The 15,823-nt window shown below is 37.3% G+C and overlaps 1 protein-coding gene and 1 non-coding gene across 2 annotated transcripts; both read left to right on the forward strand.

The window, feature by feature from the left end:
• The first annotated feature begins 749 nt into the window (after positions 1-749).
• aurkb (aurora kinase B) lies at positions 750-8,016 on the forward strand. The gene is made up of 9 exons (XM_022211716.2): positions 750-878; positions 1,616-1,654; positions 1,901-1,982; positions 2,064-2,109; positions 2,201-2,389; positions 3,568-3,706; positions 4,228-4,376; positions 4,498-4,672; positions 7,315-8,016. Exons 1-9 carry the CDS (start codon positions 873-875, stop codon positions 7,486-7,488), a joined length of 999 nt encoding a protein of 332 aa, XP_022067408.1. The 5' UTR covers positions 750-872; the 3' UTR covers positions 7,489-8,016.
• A 314-nt stretch (positions 8,017-8,330) lies between these two features.
• Positions 8,331-8,412, forward strand: trnal-aag (transfer RNA leucine (anticodon AAG)). The gene has a single exon. It is a non-coding gene; the product is annotated as a tRNA-Leu (tRNA).
• Positions 8,413-15,823: the final 7,411 nt, after the last annotated feature.

The following is a 15,823-nucleotide window of genomic DNA, read 5'->3' on the forward strand; positions in this document are numbered from 1 at the left end:
GCCTGTCTGTGTCTGATATACTAGTGCTCTATCACGTGTTTTACATTTATTACACAGTGAATAATGAACAGAAGCTTAACTTTAAGAAATTACATGGCAAATCACACTAAAAATAATAGGAAAAAAATGCAACTGGATGTTTTCCCAAAACCTCTAAGACCTAGTTTCAGCTAAGAAAAAATCCCCTTATTCTCTGGTTGTAGATTTTCTAGCATATGTGATATTAATATTTTCCTTGTTTTATACGATTTTAGTGAAACATATTTGGGTTTTTGATTAAATAAGGAATTTAAAGATGTCACTTAAGTTTTTAAGAAGCACATTACAGAATAGACCACTGATTATTTTTGATGTTTGTTTAACTTCAGCCTTAAACATGTTCACTAGTTATTGCATCACATTTCACAAAGAAATGTCGCGATTTAGTAATTATGGCCATCAGGAAGAATCATCAGTACAATATACAATCAGAGACAAAGAAGGCCATGATGTGGGGGATTATATTTGAATGAGAGTAAAGAATCTGCCTGATATTTCATAAGACATCTGATGACACCATGGGCATTTTATAAATAAATAAATACAATAAAAAAATTAAATGGCATTGGGATCCAGTTTTCCGACATTTAACAGAGCACTCCCTCTTTTATACAAAGACAAACACGACAGAGGGCGGGACGACTGCCAGGGGTAACCAATCACACACTTCCTCCTGCTGCAATTCTGGCCAACGGGAGCCTTCTGTTTGCAGCACACCGACCAATGACGGTCGCGAAGACGGGCTTTTTGAAAACGTTGGCGGCCGAGGAAGTTCTAAATAGAAAGACGCGATTTTCCACGCTGTAAAGTTACCATCATTTCCCTTTTCTACAATGCAGGTAATTTGTTCTTTATTATTTATTGGAGAGACAGAATTTGGCAGTAATTGAAAACACCGAGCTGCTTATGACAGCGCAGCATATATTGCTGAAGTTGACGCAGATTGTAGCTAATGTTAGCTAAACTTGGATTTGCTAGTTACCTTAGCTAGCTAACTTGTAGCGTTAGCTTGAGGTAAACATGAGAACAAGTAGTGTGATATATGTTTCCCGCTAAATATACATAAGTAAACAGATTTTAGTTAAAGTAGATCAACCTTAGAATTCAACCATAGTTTTGAGGCAGTTGTTAACATTAATTAACTTAACTCTTCAACTGTGGCCTCTACAACCATTTTCATTGTTTAACTGAAGCAACTTAACGTTTTAATTTAACTCGGACGTGCAACACGTCCTCAGCAGATGCAGATTTGTATCAATAGAGCACACTTGTACCAAAAACATAATTTAAATTTGACAATAATGTGTTAAACAAATTTGATATACCTCACATGTCGTATTGTGTTTAGTTATGTGAATGTGGTAGAACATTTAGCATCGTGGAGCTAAATATTCAACTACAAATCTCTCAATCTGTATACACTGACTCTGAAGATGTCATAGAAAAGGGATCACTTCAATGCAATCCAGTACAAAACAGTATTTCTTGCACAATAAAGAAAATATTAATGGAAGAGCAAATGTGTGTCTACTCCTACTACCGTAAGTTTATGTGAGTGGTATTTATTTCTTCACAGAATAAGGAAAATTACGAGCCTAGAGGTCTTCAGAGACCGGTAAGTAATAATAGCAAAGACTGGCTATAGAAGTAATTGAAAAGTGATCACTAGTCGGACTTAAGAAGAGGACATGTCAGATTGAGCATGGTCTGAAGTGGCATGAAAAAAACTGGAAATCAGTGTTAAAAAAAATGCCTAGCATTCAGTACTATTGTAATTTTATGGCCTGGAGTTAGATTTTTTTTTTCTGTTGTTTTTGTGCCAGTTAAGTAGCTGCATTTTTGTTTTTCCTCTGAACATCAGTTTGCAACCCCAAGTATGATCACAGGCCCACAACGTGTTCTGGTGAAGCCACGAGTAGAGACAATCAAGAATGCCATCACAGGTAAGTTCTTTCTCCTTAAACACAGATGCCTTTCAGACATTTCAGAATATGTGCGTATTTTGATTGTGTTGTCATTTTTAGGCCCCGGAAGAGAATGTGTTGGCTCATCCTCCAGCTTAGTTTCAAAGTAAGTATCTGAGTAGTGCTTCTCTATTTGTATATTGGTTGTTTTGTTAAATGTTCGCAAACATCTAAGTGATGTTTTGCGCTTAATACAGGAAAATTTCCATTGATGACTTCGACATCGGTCGCCCGCTTGGAAAGGGCAAATTTGGCAATGTGTACCTTGCAAGGGTGAAGGAGCTGCAAGCCATTGTGGCGCTGAAGGTGTTGTTCAAGTCCCAGATGGAGAAGGAAGGTGTGGAGCATCAACTCAGGAGGGAGATTGAGATTCAGGCCCATCTCAAGTTAGTATCCTGAAAACATTTTTGTCATCTCTTGTATTGAAGTTGATATACATCTGCTGCAAAGTTGCTGTACATGCTGCTTGGGTATCTTGAGCGCTCTATTTAGGTTTTCAAACGTGGTTCAATCCAAATGTTTATTGTTTTTCCTTTTTTTTTTTACTAATAAACAATGCTATGAAATGACAGACATCTGCAGGAAAAAAATGTAAATGTTGATGTCAAATTTTAGAACAAAACAAACTCTAACCTTCAAAATCCTATTGTATATTCAACTAAAAGGGAACTTTTCATCTTTTATCATTCAGTGTTGATAGGCTATTACTTGTGACTACAGATAAAAGGAGGCAGCTGCATCAGAGCCAAAGTAGCGCAGTAATAAAGGGATTTATTTTGTTGGGAATTGGTTAAAATTGGTAAAAAAAACAAAACAAAAATGATACCAATAATATGGATATCAGATCTGATATTCAGTCAAACCCTAGTTTTCTTTTAGATAACAATTGTTGACTCAAATTAAACCAATCTCTTATATTTTAAAAAATATTTTACAGTTCTTTTTTTATGGCTATTTTTGTGCACTTAAAATTAGAAAAATAATAGTAACATTTTGCCACTTGAACACTGTTTGGCATTCAAAATTACCTTTTTTGGAATTCCTGTGTCCTATTGTAGACAATTCTGTACATCTCTATGCACATTTCCTGGAAGGGTACTTGCTGCCATCTGCTGTGTATTTCAGGAACATTCATCAAGGGTCGCATTCACCCACCTAATGCAACTGGTGCCAAATATAAGCTTGATTAGTTAAACGCCTCTCAAGTTTTACTGTGAATTAATACGTCTTTATTTAATAGTTTTTAAGATTTTTTTTATACACTTCGATGATGGGTTAAACACTAAAATCATACAGGACAGTTGGCACTGCTTGAGCTGAAACAGTGATGATGTTCGTCTGAAAAAGAAAACGTCTGATGTCTTTGTGACAGCAGGAGTGACTAATGGCAATGATAGCTCAAGAAAAACAGTCAAATGATTTTTTTGATGTAATTGTCTGTTTCTAGATTAAGTGGATACTTCAATAATACAATATTTTAACTCGTATTCATACAGCTTGCTCAAAGATTTATTTTTGAAATTCTGTCAACAAACTACCTCAAAATCTGCTCTTTATTCCTCAGGCACCCCAACATCCTTCGCTTCTACAATTATTTCCACGACCGCAAGAGGGTATTCTTGGTTCTTGAGTACGCCCCACGAGGTGAAATGTACAAAGAACTACAGAGATGTGGAAGATTTGATGACCGGCGTAGTGCCACAGTAAGAACTAAACCAAATTTGCAAACTGGTGATGATTAATTCTACTGTAATGTGTTCAGCTTCAAAAATGGATTTGATTGTCTTATGTTGCTAGTGTTATTTGGGTGTGGTTGTAATTTAATCTGGCTGCACAGTGGTGTAGTGGTTAGCACTTTTGCCTTGCAGCAAGAAGATCCCTGGTTCAAATCCTGGCCTGGCCCTTGGATCTTTCTGCATGGAGTTTGCATGTTCTCCCTGTGCATGCGTGGGTTTTCTCCGAGCACTCCGGCTTCCTCCCACAGTCCAAAAATATGCTGAGGTTAATTGGTTACTCTAAATTGTCCGTAGGTGTGAATGTGAGTGTGATTGTTTGTCTGTATATGTAGCCCTGCGACAGACTGGCGACCTGTCCAGGGTGTCCCCTTCCTTCGCCCGAGTCAGCTGGGATAGGCTCCAGCACCCCCCGCGACCCTACTGAGGATAAAAGCGGTGTATAGAGAATGGATGGATGTAATTTAATCTGAACATCTTTAACTTCCCAGTACATGGAGGAGATCTCTGACGCTCTACTGTACTGCCATGAGAAGAAAGTGATTCATCGTGACATTAAGCCAGAGAATCTGCTTCTCGGTTATCGTGGAGAGCTGAAAATTGCTGATTTTGGCTGGTCTGTCCATGCACCATCTCTAAGGTGAGGAATCACAGTGTCAACACATCACTGTGGTTTGTTATAAAACCTTCTCTGTGCTGTTACACCTGGCCACTTCTCTGCCTTCCCTGCTTAACTCACTATTCACTTTATACTCTTCCAGACGTCGCACCATGTGTGGGACGCTGGACTATCTTCCTCCAGAGATGGTCGAGGGACACACTCACAGTGAGAAAGTGGACTTGTGGTGCATTGGTGTCCTTTGCTACGAATGTTTAGTTGGCAACCCACCATTTGAAGCAGCCAGCCACTCAGAAACATACAAAAGAATTATGAAGGTTGGTGTGTGATGCACTGAATCAATTAAATGTATTTGTCATGTCAATGTTGGTGTAGTAAAATCTAAGAGCAGCATCTGCCAGAAACCACAGTCATTCTGCTCTATGTGGAAGGAACTTTTAGGTATCTTGAATTTCTGACACCAGTCGAGGTAGTGAAGCTTTGGCCTAGCAGGGCTCAACACACTGGTGCTTATCTTGGAATGAGTGTTTGGCAGGTAATGTTACTGAAGAGTGAGGACCTGTTCTGCTTCCACTCTCCCTCCTGGACTCTGAAAGCCTTTTAAACATTCTTGTGTTTGAAAAACACTGAAGTGGTTAATGCACATTTGCAATACATTAATATGAAGCGTTAAAGGGATATTCTGGCAGTTTTTCATTATTCTTGTTAGAAATAATAGTATTATACTCAAGATATTTGCTGGAAAAAAAGTCCAACAGAGCACGAAACACAAGCGGTCAGATGATGATACAGATTTAAATCTGAGATAAATGTAGCTAATCTCAGGTTTGTGTGCTTAAATCATATCTGACAGATCAGCTACATGCAATCGTATTAAGAAACAAAGGGGAAATTATTATTCTAACTTGAATTGTTCTTACCAGAACGTTTTAGAGTTTTATCGTTTTTCCAGCTCTTAAGAATTAATTTGAGTACAGTGTTATGAACTGATGGTAGTAAAAGCCTAAACCTGAAAAATACAAGATGACATGCACTGAATTGTCCTTTTTAAATTGCCAGTGTAAAATAATCAGTAATTGACTCAACAGATGTGAACAACTGGGAGACACAATGTTAACTGAAGATTCCTTCCAAACCATAACTCTATGATTTTTTTTTTCTTTAAAGTTCAATTTCCTAGTCAGGAATGACCTGCTTCCCTTCACAAAATTCAGGATTTCTAAATATACAAATATTTTTCATTTGAAAAGTTTAGGAACTGGACTCCTACTCACAGGTTTCCTCCTGAAACTCAGATTTTAGAGGAGTTCAGAGAATTAGTATAGTACAGCCATGGCCATAAGTTTGGACACAAGTACCATGACGCTTGTGAATCTTAGAAAATACCACAAAATTGTCACTTAAAATACAGTACACAACTGCTGAGAACTATATTAAGTTTCATATTTTAAAAAAACATCAAAAGAGTTTGGTGTCATTTTGTTATTCTTACCAAATTCGGTTGTGAAAGTACTGCATTTTTTTGTTATTTTCTTCTAATATTATGTTTTGGGAACAAAGTTGTTCCAATTGTTGGAATTTATTGATAATATTATATCCCTTGTTGATTTGTTGACTAATTAAACTGGTGCTGTCAAAAAAAATATTAGTTATGTTCTGTAATAGACATCAAAACAGACATAATAAGTCATGCTGTGTCCAAACTTATGGCCATGGCTGTATCTCCATTTCCTAGCCTTCACCTTTACACCAGCACGGCAACCACAAAAACACCTCAAGATCCAAAACAGAAAACAGTGCATGAAAAATGTACATATTTTTACCCGTAGTGTCTCGCTTTAAGTCAAATTAATAAATTATCAGATTTTTGTGCTGATTTATTCAGCAGTTTGACTGATCAAATCAACCTTTTGACTCTGATAAATGTGCAATTCTGGCTGCAGCAGCTGTGAAAAGAAGTTTGATCAGCGTCGTATGAAGACTTAGATGTAAGAATGTGAAACATGCAGCCGGAACCAGGAAGTTAATGAGGATAGAAAAACATGCCGCACATGTTTGGCTGATTAAAGACATCAACCAGTAACAGAGAAATGAAAGACACATGTTGTTTTCATAACTCGGCAGGTGTGTCTTTTTTCAGCTTCAGTTACAATCTCAGGTAATTCTCAGGAACACTACGGTTCCTGAGAACAGTGCCTGGAACTGTTGCTTCAAAACATTTCTCTGTTTACAGCCATGGCCATAAGTTTGGACACAGCATGACTTACTATGTCTGTTTTGATGTCTATTACAGAACATAACTAATATTTTTTGACAGCACCAGTTTAATTAGTCAACAAATCAACAAGGGATGTAATATTATCAATAAATTACAACAACTGGAACAACTTTGTTCCCAAAACATAATATTAGAAGAAAATAACAAAAAAAATGCAGCACTTTCACAACCGAATTTGGTAAGAATAACAAAATGACACCAAACTCTTTTGATGTTTTTTTAAAATATGAAACTTAATATAGTTCTCAGCAGTTGTGTACTGTATTTTAAGTGACGATTTTGTGGTATTTTCTAAGATTCACAAGCGTCATGGTACTTGTGTCCAAACTTATGGCCATGGCTGTATAGTATTGACCAGATAAATGTGAAAGCAGCCCAGTGTCAGACTTTCCACATACATCATTCTGAACAGTGAAGTGAAGGCATTCAAGAGAAGTAATTATGGCCAAAAATACATTTTTGAGTGCACAGTAACTTCAACTATGAGTGGTCAATTACTAATCTGGGAATCATTAGTCTTACTGATCAACTGTTTATAGAGACTGTGTTTTTTCCACAGTGTGCCTTGCATCTCCATAATGGGTAGCATCCAACATTTAGCTGAGTTAAAATCTTGAGGAGTGTCATTTTTCCTGTAGTTGTCACTGTACTGAAGAATAAATTCCATCTTGCCATTTTTAGGTGGATCTGAAGTTCCCTAAAATCGTCTCAGATGGTGCTCGGGACCTGATTTCCAAGCTGCTTCGCCACAACCCCATCGATCGCCTCTCTCTACAGAGCGTCATCGACCACCCGTGGGTCCGCTCTAACTCCCACCGGCTCTTGCCTCCGACCTACCCAGCCAAGAAATCCTGAGCCCACCTGAGAATCCCACTTCCTCTGAGGGATGTTTTATCTGTACTCCACAAGAGACTTGTGCTCTGTACACAATGAAGATAAGGAGAAAAAAATCTGTCGTTTGAAAAGCTGGAACTTTAGAATGTGAAGAATATTTCACTACTCTTGCTTGAAAATGACAGCAGTTAATAGATCATTAAAGAATTGCTGATTTTTTTTCCCCCTAACACTCGGATTAATTGCTCCAACTAGTCAACATGCATACCCACTTTTTATTATTTTTTACATTGTACAGTGTGATGTCAGTATCTATGTCCAGTACTTTACCATGAGGTGTTTGTTTTTTTATTATTTCTTTATTGAAACGTTTTAAAATGTACATGGCTGTGTTTTAGATTTCTGTATTGGATGGTGTTGATGCCAAAGTACTACTGCCTCGATCTGAGTATATTCTCAAATAGTTAAGATGATGTGTTTAGGGCTTGGGGTCTGGAAAGCATGCTTTATCTTTCTCAAGCTGTATTTCTAATAAATATTCTTAAAGGATTTGTGGACATGTAATGAGTAATTGATTGTGTGTAGAGGTTGTCTTTAGTCTTTGTTGAAGCTTGGAGAAAATCTTCACTTTGGAGGATGCAGTTTGTAAGGGTTTTAAAGGAGTTTATATCACATCACTGAAGTGGAGTATCAGGTTTCAGAAAAGGATGAGTAATTGATTTGTTGTAAAGCTATAGCTCCCCGAAGGAACAAGGCGTGGTGTAAATTCTTAACCAGCTTCATATTTACTGGCGTTATAATTTGGCTTTTCACATCTATGCAACCACATGTCATATCCTATAATGTCTCCGTTCATGGAACACGGTAGCGTGGCCGAGCGGTCTAAGGCGCTGGATTAAGGCTCCAGTCTCTTCGGGGGCGTGGGTTCGAATCCCACCGCTGCCATTACTTTTGGTTTCATTCGCGCTGTGTAATCGATCATCCACTTCCTAAATACAGAACGTAGTCCACTGATTTGATGTAACTGACGTTATTTGTGGATTATTTTTGACGAAGTTACACGAGAGACACGGCAGAAGCGTGGCACGTCGGTTAACCGTTTACCGTCTTCATAGATATTTAACTGTTAGTAAGCTGAGTCATATTAATTCAGAGTTTCAGTTGTCCTGCCAACCAAATTAATCTAATTACACACAGTTACTGTATTAAACGTGAAGAAGCGGAGATATATTCGTCGCACCTCACTGCTGCTGGAGGGCGCTGTGTGGATTTAATAGTCTGTCCTGTTTAATATCAGCGAAAGTGGTCAAAATATCAAAGAAAACCATGAACCTGATACAGTCAAACACCCCCATGCTAAGCTGAATATTACAACCGTAACAAAACATGTGAATGCGGGAACTAAACGCTTGTTTTCTTCTTCTTCTTAGGTGGTAGTGGTTGGCAAAACATTAACACCACATAAAGTGCACAGTAGGATTTTACAGAGGTTAGTCATGTACTTTGGAATGCTTGTTATCATTTTGTATGAGAGTAATTTTTGTGACCAACCCTTTAAATAGTCCAGAAGAAGAGATGCAGGTGCCATTACACCAAACAAATAACTGATAGTAAATAACACAAATCTGCTGCCTGTGTGGCTGAAAAAATACTGAAAAATCTGTCCACCTGCTGCAATTTACAATAAAGTGTGTTTATATTGCTACCCACCTACCTGTTGCCATATTTTGTCATTTATTGACATAAACTTATACAGTCTATGGCCTGTAGTCTCAGTTATATACATAATATATATAAACACATAATTTGCATCACTTTCAAAACCTCTGAAGTAAATAGGCTACAATAACAAATACGCATGGCATACACTACTGTTCAAAAGTTTACGGTCACTTAGAAATATCCTTATTTTTGACAGAAAAGCTTTTTTTTTAAATGAAGATGACATTAATCAGAAATATAGTCTACACATTATTAATGTGGTAAACAACTATTGTAGCTGAATACAGCTGATTTTTAATGGAATATCTCCATAGGGGTACAGAGGAACATTTCCAGCAACCATCACTCCTGTGTTCTAATGCTACATTGTGTTAGCTAATGCTGTTGAAAGGCTAATCGCTGATTAGAAAATCTTTGTGCAATTATTTCAGCACATGCGTAAAAGTGTGAGTTTTGTCTGGGCGACTCCAAACTTTTGAACTGTAGTGTACTTTGAGTTGCGTGAAGCCATTCGGGTAAGACTTTTATCCACATTTTATTACCAATTTTGGTCCATAAACATCACTAAGAACGGAGTGCTGTTACAAACCAGAGTTTTTATATAAATGAAACTTTTCAGCGATGACGATAGTCTGCAGGCCAGATTAATGAGACTTACCAATAATGAATGTAAACCACGTTTTCACAAAATGTTAACAGGAGCTTCCTCTCTGTTCCTGTGCTCTCCTGCAAGTGTCTCTCTGGCTGCGATTTTGCCCTTCTCAAAGGTTTACGTCTTGGACTATAAAATCATGCAAAAGATTATTCCAGGAAACACAATTACAATCAACAAAGTCTTGTCAGCAAGTGTTAAAATGTGAATTGTGAGAATGGGAAGATATTGCCCAGTGATGTTGGGACTCACAGACCAGAACAACCAGAATTTGGTGTGAATTTATGTTTAATGAAAATGATTCATGTTAGGTTGCTTAGGTTCCAAGTTTGCAGTAATGTCACTCCTGAAAACATTACAACAGATGCATGAGACTGGATGGGCTAATATTTCCCAACTCATTTTGGCTTTTTGCTGATGCTTTTCAAATGTACACATTTACAAAATAAGGAAACTTCAACTGAGAAGCAAAATATTTCATGTGACAGTTCAAACTTAACTGTCAACTTTTACCCTGACAGGTATTTAGTGCCTGTCAATGTTACAGGCCAGTGTCAATATTACACTTTAGCTAGATATGCTTTAAAATATTGCAATTCTGCATGAAATATTGGCTGAAAATAAAAATCTAACAATAGTTCTGATGGTACTGCGCTCAATGTGACCACAAAAAAAATGCAAATTTGTTGTTTGCTGTGCAGAGAAGCAAAATTATTATTGTTAAATTATTGCTACCAAGCAGCCTGCATAAATTTCACACTTCCCTTGTCAATTTTTTCTATTTAGACAGAAACCCCTTAAAGAAAGCCTTTGTTAATTAAGTGCTATAAAAGGAGGAATGGCTAAAGCACGAAAGATCTGTTTCAAAGCTCATACAAGACAGTAAGGCACATGGAAATCATATCCTTTAAACACACACACTCATAAAGGGGCATTTTGGGTCATATGTCATTTGACTGAGATACTAATAAAACAAGATTAGTGCAGTGTTTACATTTGAAGAGTTCATTTGCAAAAACAGGTAACTACGTTTTCAGAAAACTCATTTTTTTATTGTTTACTTGAGATAATAATAACACTAATAATTTATTTTTTCACTTTGTCATGTATTTTTCTACTGAGTCAAATCCACTCAACTTCAGTTTGATTGATATTATCTCAAGTAAACAATAAAAAAGTTTTCTGAAAATTTATCAAAACGGAGTTATCTGTTTTCGCTACCTATCTGAAAATCCCAACAATTACTATATGAAGCGATACTGTGATGTGGATTTCCTGATACAAAAAGAAACAGCTGATGAAAGTGCAGTTCAAGCTTTTACAATGAAACCCAAGATTTCAGACAACTCCACGATTATAGGCACATTCTGATCTTCTCCATCTCACGGTGAAGACACCTGTTGTAAACAAAGTGTAAAAACAGAATGCTGTCACTCAGTCAAATACTGCACAAACACATTCATATAAAATACTGAAACTTTTTTCTGAATTCCTAAATACCATTTACAATGAATAGAGTACATACCTGGAGTGAGGTGTAGCTTAACATCTACATATCGCCATCTGTAGAGAAAAAAACAACAAAAAACACATTATATCTAGCTCACATCTGGACAATGTATGCTGTAAATGTGGAATGATCCACGTAAAGGGTTTCGAATTTTAAAACAGAAATACAAAAAAGTTCAACATTTCAAATGCTCAGAAAAAAATCAGCAAAAAAAAAGTCTAACAAACCAAGTACAAACCAACAAAATAATAATTTTAAAAAACTACGCATGATATAAAGTGTATGAGATGCACAAAAGTGTATCTACTTATCATAGCCTAAGTAGGTATCGTTAAAAAAAAAAAAAAAATTAAAATTTGCATTTAAAAAACCTTGCAACTATGTACGACCTTATTTAACAATACTAAAATCTATAATCAGTGCTGGTCAGTAACTCATAAGGACAGTAGACAGAGAGAAATGAACTGGAAACTACACATACCCCAGTCGTACAGCCTAGACGTTCCCATGTGAGTCACGTTACAGGCGAACCTCTCTCCTTGGTTGGGAGTGAAATGAGCATGCTTGGTTAGGTAGTAGTGCCAGCTCTCATCAAAGGCCAGGTCAGTCTGGTGGGTGTTCGTCATGTTCACTCCATTCTTGAGAAGATCAATGGTGATTTCTGGTGGATGGAACCCACTCACGTGACAGATCAAGATGTTTGCTTTCCCGACTTCTCCTTGTGTACGGGTATACACCTGAACCTTGGGAGAAGCTAATGAGAAACATAAATCAGTTCACATATGAAAAAAAAATATGTCGTTGACAAACTCATAATGTGTTGTGAATAAATGTATGAGACAAGTTGGTGCAGTCTTGTGATACATCACACTTCTCAGAGTTTTTTCTTTATTTTTGGGCTGAGGCATAATGGTGAGGGACTCGATTAGAGCTCAGCTGACATCCTAGTTGTACCAGCAGAAGCTCAGCTCTTTCTCTTTCAGTATTAGAGTTATAGAGTGTATCGACATAACTTTGGAAATCTGCTTTTAGGCACAACGAATGTGGAATGTTGCATTCCTTTCTTTGCCTTTGTTAAACAGCAGTAGCATCACATAGCAAAACAATCTACATTATCTCCAAATTGAGAGGGAGACTGTGTGCACTTTACACAGGTGGCCCAACATTCACGTCATCATTTAAATCATCTTACTCTAGATCTTGACCTTATCCTAAATTCCTTACATTTATCCTGCTTGAAAGTACCAATGTCAAAATATAAACATTGGGACGACCGAGCATTCTCTGTAGCTGCACCCAGACTCTGAAACAAGCTCCCCTTGACATGCGCACGGTCAGGGGCCAAAAGTATAATCTGTTTTTCTGACCAAACCAACAAACGAAAAAGGGAAAAATGGCTCAATTTTTCTTTTTTCGTTTTCAACCAAAAACGAAAAAACGTTTTTTCCTTTCTCAATTCAAAACCAAAAATGAAACCAACACATGCAAATTACGGCCGAATTTCGTTTTTTGGATTTCAATTTTCCGTTTTTTCGTTTCAGGTCTCAAAACGAAAAAACGGAAGCACGTGACCTCTGACCGTCACGGGTCAAATGGACTCCCTACCAAAAGAAAAGCCTTACTGATAAATGGGTAATAAAAGATAAATTACGTTAAATAGCGTTTTTATTTTTGCACAGTATTTATTATATACACTACTAGGCTTGTGATAATGTTAGAAAATAATAATTATTATTATTATTAACAACAATACTACTATTACTACTATAATAATAATAATAATAATAATTACAGGTCCGCTGCCTGGCCTGGATACATCTAATGCGCGGACACGAGATCGTTAAGTGTTCACCTTTGCGATAAGTGTGACATCAACCGGCACTCCGGTTGATGCTATGTCTGTTGATCATAAAATACGTGGGTCATTTTAACTTTGTGACATGTCAGCTGCATGGCATGTGCTGATGAGAAACTCGGTCTGTTTCACGAAGCAGCTTTAAGAAACTCTGAGTTTAATCCTCAACTCTGAGTTGATCTACTCTGCGATAGAAACTCTGAGTTTTCGGTTTCACAACGGCTGATATGAGTTGGTTTAATCAACTCGGAGTAGTTTGACCCGGAGATAAGCGCGTGCACCGCAACTCTGAAAAGACAGCATGGAACCTCGATTCGACGAGTCACCATGGAAACGGGGAAGCGAAAGGCTGCGTTTTTTGAACTGGAAGTTTTTAACGCGCTCATATGGCGAGTTTGAACACGTTTTTAGAAAGAAGTGCAACACCGCTGCAGCTGCAAAAGAGAGAGAGACGGCGTGGAGAACACTGCTGCCTGGATCAATGCGTAAGTTTAAATGTAGTCCTTTGTAATCCTAATAATATTAAAGGGAAAAACTGTCTGAATGGTAGCCTAGTAAGTTAAGGGAAACGGTTCTTTTCCAGCTGCCTCATCCAGCTGTTCTCAACGCGTAAAGCGGCATGGAGGAGCAGCAGTTCTACTCCAAGCTCCTCCCGGACGACCGAGTTTCTCATCAGCACACGCCATGCAGCTGACATGTCACAAAGTTAAAATGACCCACGTATTTTATGATCAACAGACATAGGATCAACCGGCACTCCGGTTGATGTCACACTTATTGCAAAGGTGAACACTTAACGATCTCGCGTCCACGCATTAGATGTATCCAGGCCAGGCAGCGGACCTGTAATTATTATTATTATTATTATTATAGTAGTAGTAGTAGTAGTATTGTTGTTAATAATAATAATTATTATTATTTTCTAACATTATCACAAGCCTAGTAGTGTATATAATAAATACTGTGCAAAAATAAAAACGCCATTTAACGTAATTTATCTTTTATTACCCATTTATCAGTAAGGCTTTTCTTTTGGTAGGGAGTCCATTTGACCCGTGACGGTCAGAGGTCACGTGCTTCCGTTTTTTTGTTTTGAGACCTGAAACGAAAAAACGGAAAATTGAAATCCAAAAAACGAAATTCGGCCGTAATTTGCATGTGTTGGTTTCGTTTTTGGTTTTGAATTGAGAAAGAAAAAAACGTTTTTTCGTTTTTGGTTGAAAACGAAAAAAGGAAAATTGAGCCATTTTTCCCTTTTTCGTTTGTTGGTTTGGTCAGAAAAACAGATTATACTTTTGGCCCCTGACCGCGCACCCTCACTGACCTGGGTCTTTTAAAATCGAAACCTTTCTGTTTAAAATGGCTTTCAATACCTAGTGGACCTGTGACATTTGATTACTTTTATTGCTTTTATATGTATATTTTAGTGCTGTTTCACTGCTGTTTATGTTTATTGTTTTAGTGTATGTTCTACTGCTGTCTCTGTCTTAAGTTACTGTGTTGTTTTTAAGTTATTCTCTTGCTTTTCACTGTGAAGCACTTTGGTGACCCTTTGGGCTGTTGTAAAGGACTATATAAATTTAAACTTTGATTGATTGAAAACAGTCACTTTAAGGATGGATATATGAGGGACCTGACTGTAGTCTATGCGACATGGAAACAATAACCTGAGCAGCAGATCCCTGGCTTGATTCCTATCAATTCCTATGCCATTTTCACGGTTCAAGGTCCAAGGTTCAAAGATACTGTCTCTCTTCATTACTTCAACAAAATAAGGGCTAAAAAACTAGAAAATAAATCTTAAAACACTAGAAACACTAAAGTCTAACTACAGTCTCCTCGAGATAATTACGGTGTTATTTCACAAGTGTAAGAAATGGATTAGTTAGTGATTTTTCATTTTTGTTATTTTAATGCAATGATACTTGCAGGAGTGGCATTATGGCAAGTGCAGAACTGATCTGATTATTTAAGAAGTTCAAAATGGAGGAAACGAATAGTCACCGAAACAATTTATTAGACTTCGATTACGAGTCACCGGAAATAAGGTTTTTAAAAAATTACACTTGGAAAATTCTACCGCAAAATGTTTTTGGAACCCATTGGACAACCTATGTAACCCCTGTTCATGGATTATTTCTTCTTATATTTGAAATACAAACTGAACACAAGTCGGAAACTCACATTTCGTCTCATGACGCAGCCACTTGTAAAATCGAAACTAACACAAGTACAACAGATCTACATTACTTACCTTCTTTGGCCACTGAAAGACCAATGTAGCAGATCAAGCAGACAACGGCCAGGACAAATGCCCTCATGGTTTCAGTTTTCGACTACCAGTACACAAAAATTTAAAGTAAATTTGTTCCTATAAGAGATACGACAAAGCGTTCCCCGACGAGCTCCACACCGGAAGTGAAGTGAAGTGTGTTTACTGGTATGCAGTAAAAAGAACGACGTAGCTACAGTGACGTCAGCCGTTGGTTTCTGCATTCAGGGAAAAAAACAAAACAAAACAAAAACTACTTCCTGGTTGATATGTTGGATTTTTGGAGCCAGAACACGGAGCCGGAGAGCAGCTATTGGTCAGACTGAGCTGATTTATACACAATAA

Source organism: Acanthochromis polyacanthus, chromosome 10 (genome assembly GCF_021347895.1).
Source record: "Acanthochromis polyacanthus isolate Apoly-LR-REF ecotype Palm Island chromosome 10, KAUST_Apoly_ChrSc, whole genome shotgun sequence".
Lineage (NCBI taxonomy): Eukaryota > Metazoa > Chordata > Actinopteri > Pomacentridae > Acanthochromis > Acanthochromis polyacanthus.

What these genes read in the sequence shown, in the direction of transcription:
- aurkb (XM_022211716.2), top strand. An exon ending in AATCAAGAATGCCATCACAG is followed by an intron (nt 1,983 to 2,063) that starts GTAAGTTCTTTC and finishes TGTCATTTTTAG; the next exon opens with GCCCCGGAAGAGAATGTGTT. An exon ending in GAGATTCAGGCCCATCTCAA is followed by an intron (nt 2,390 to 3,567) that starts GTTAGTATCCTG and finishes TTTATTCCTCAG; the next exon opens with GCACCCCAACATCCTTCGCT.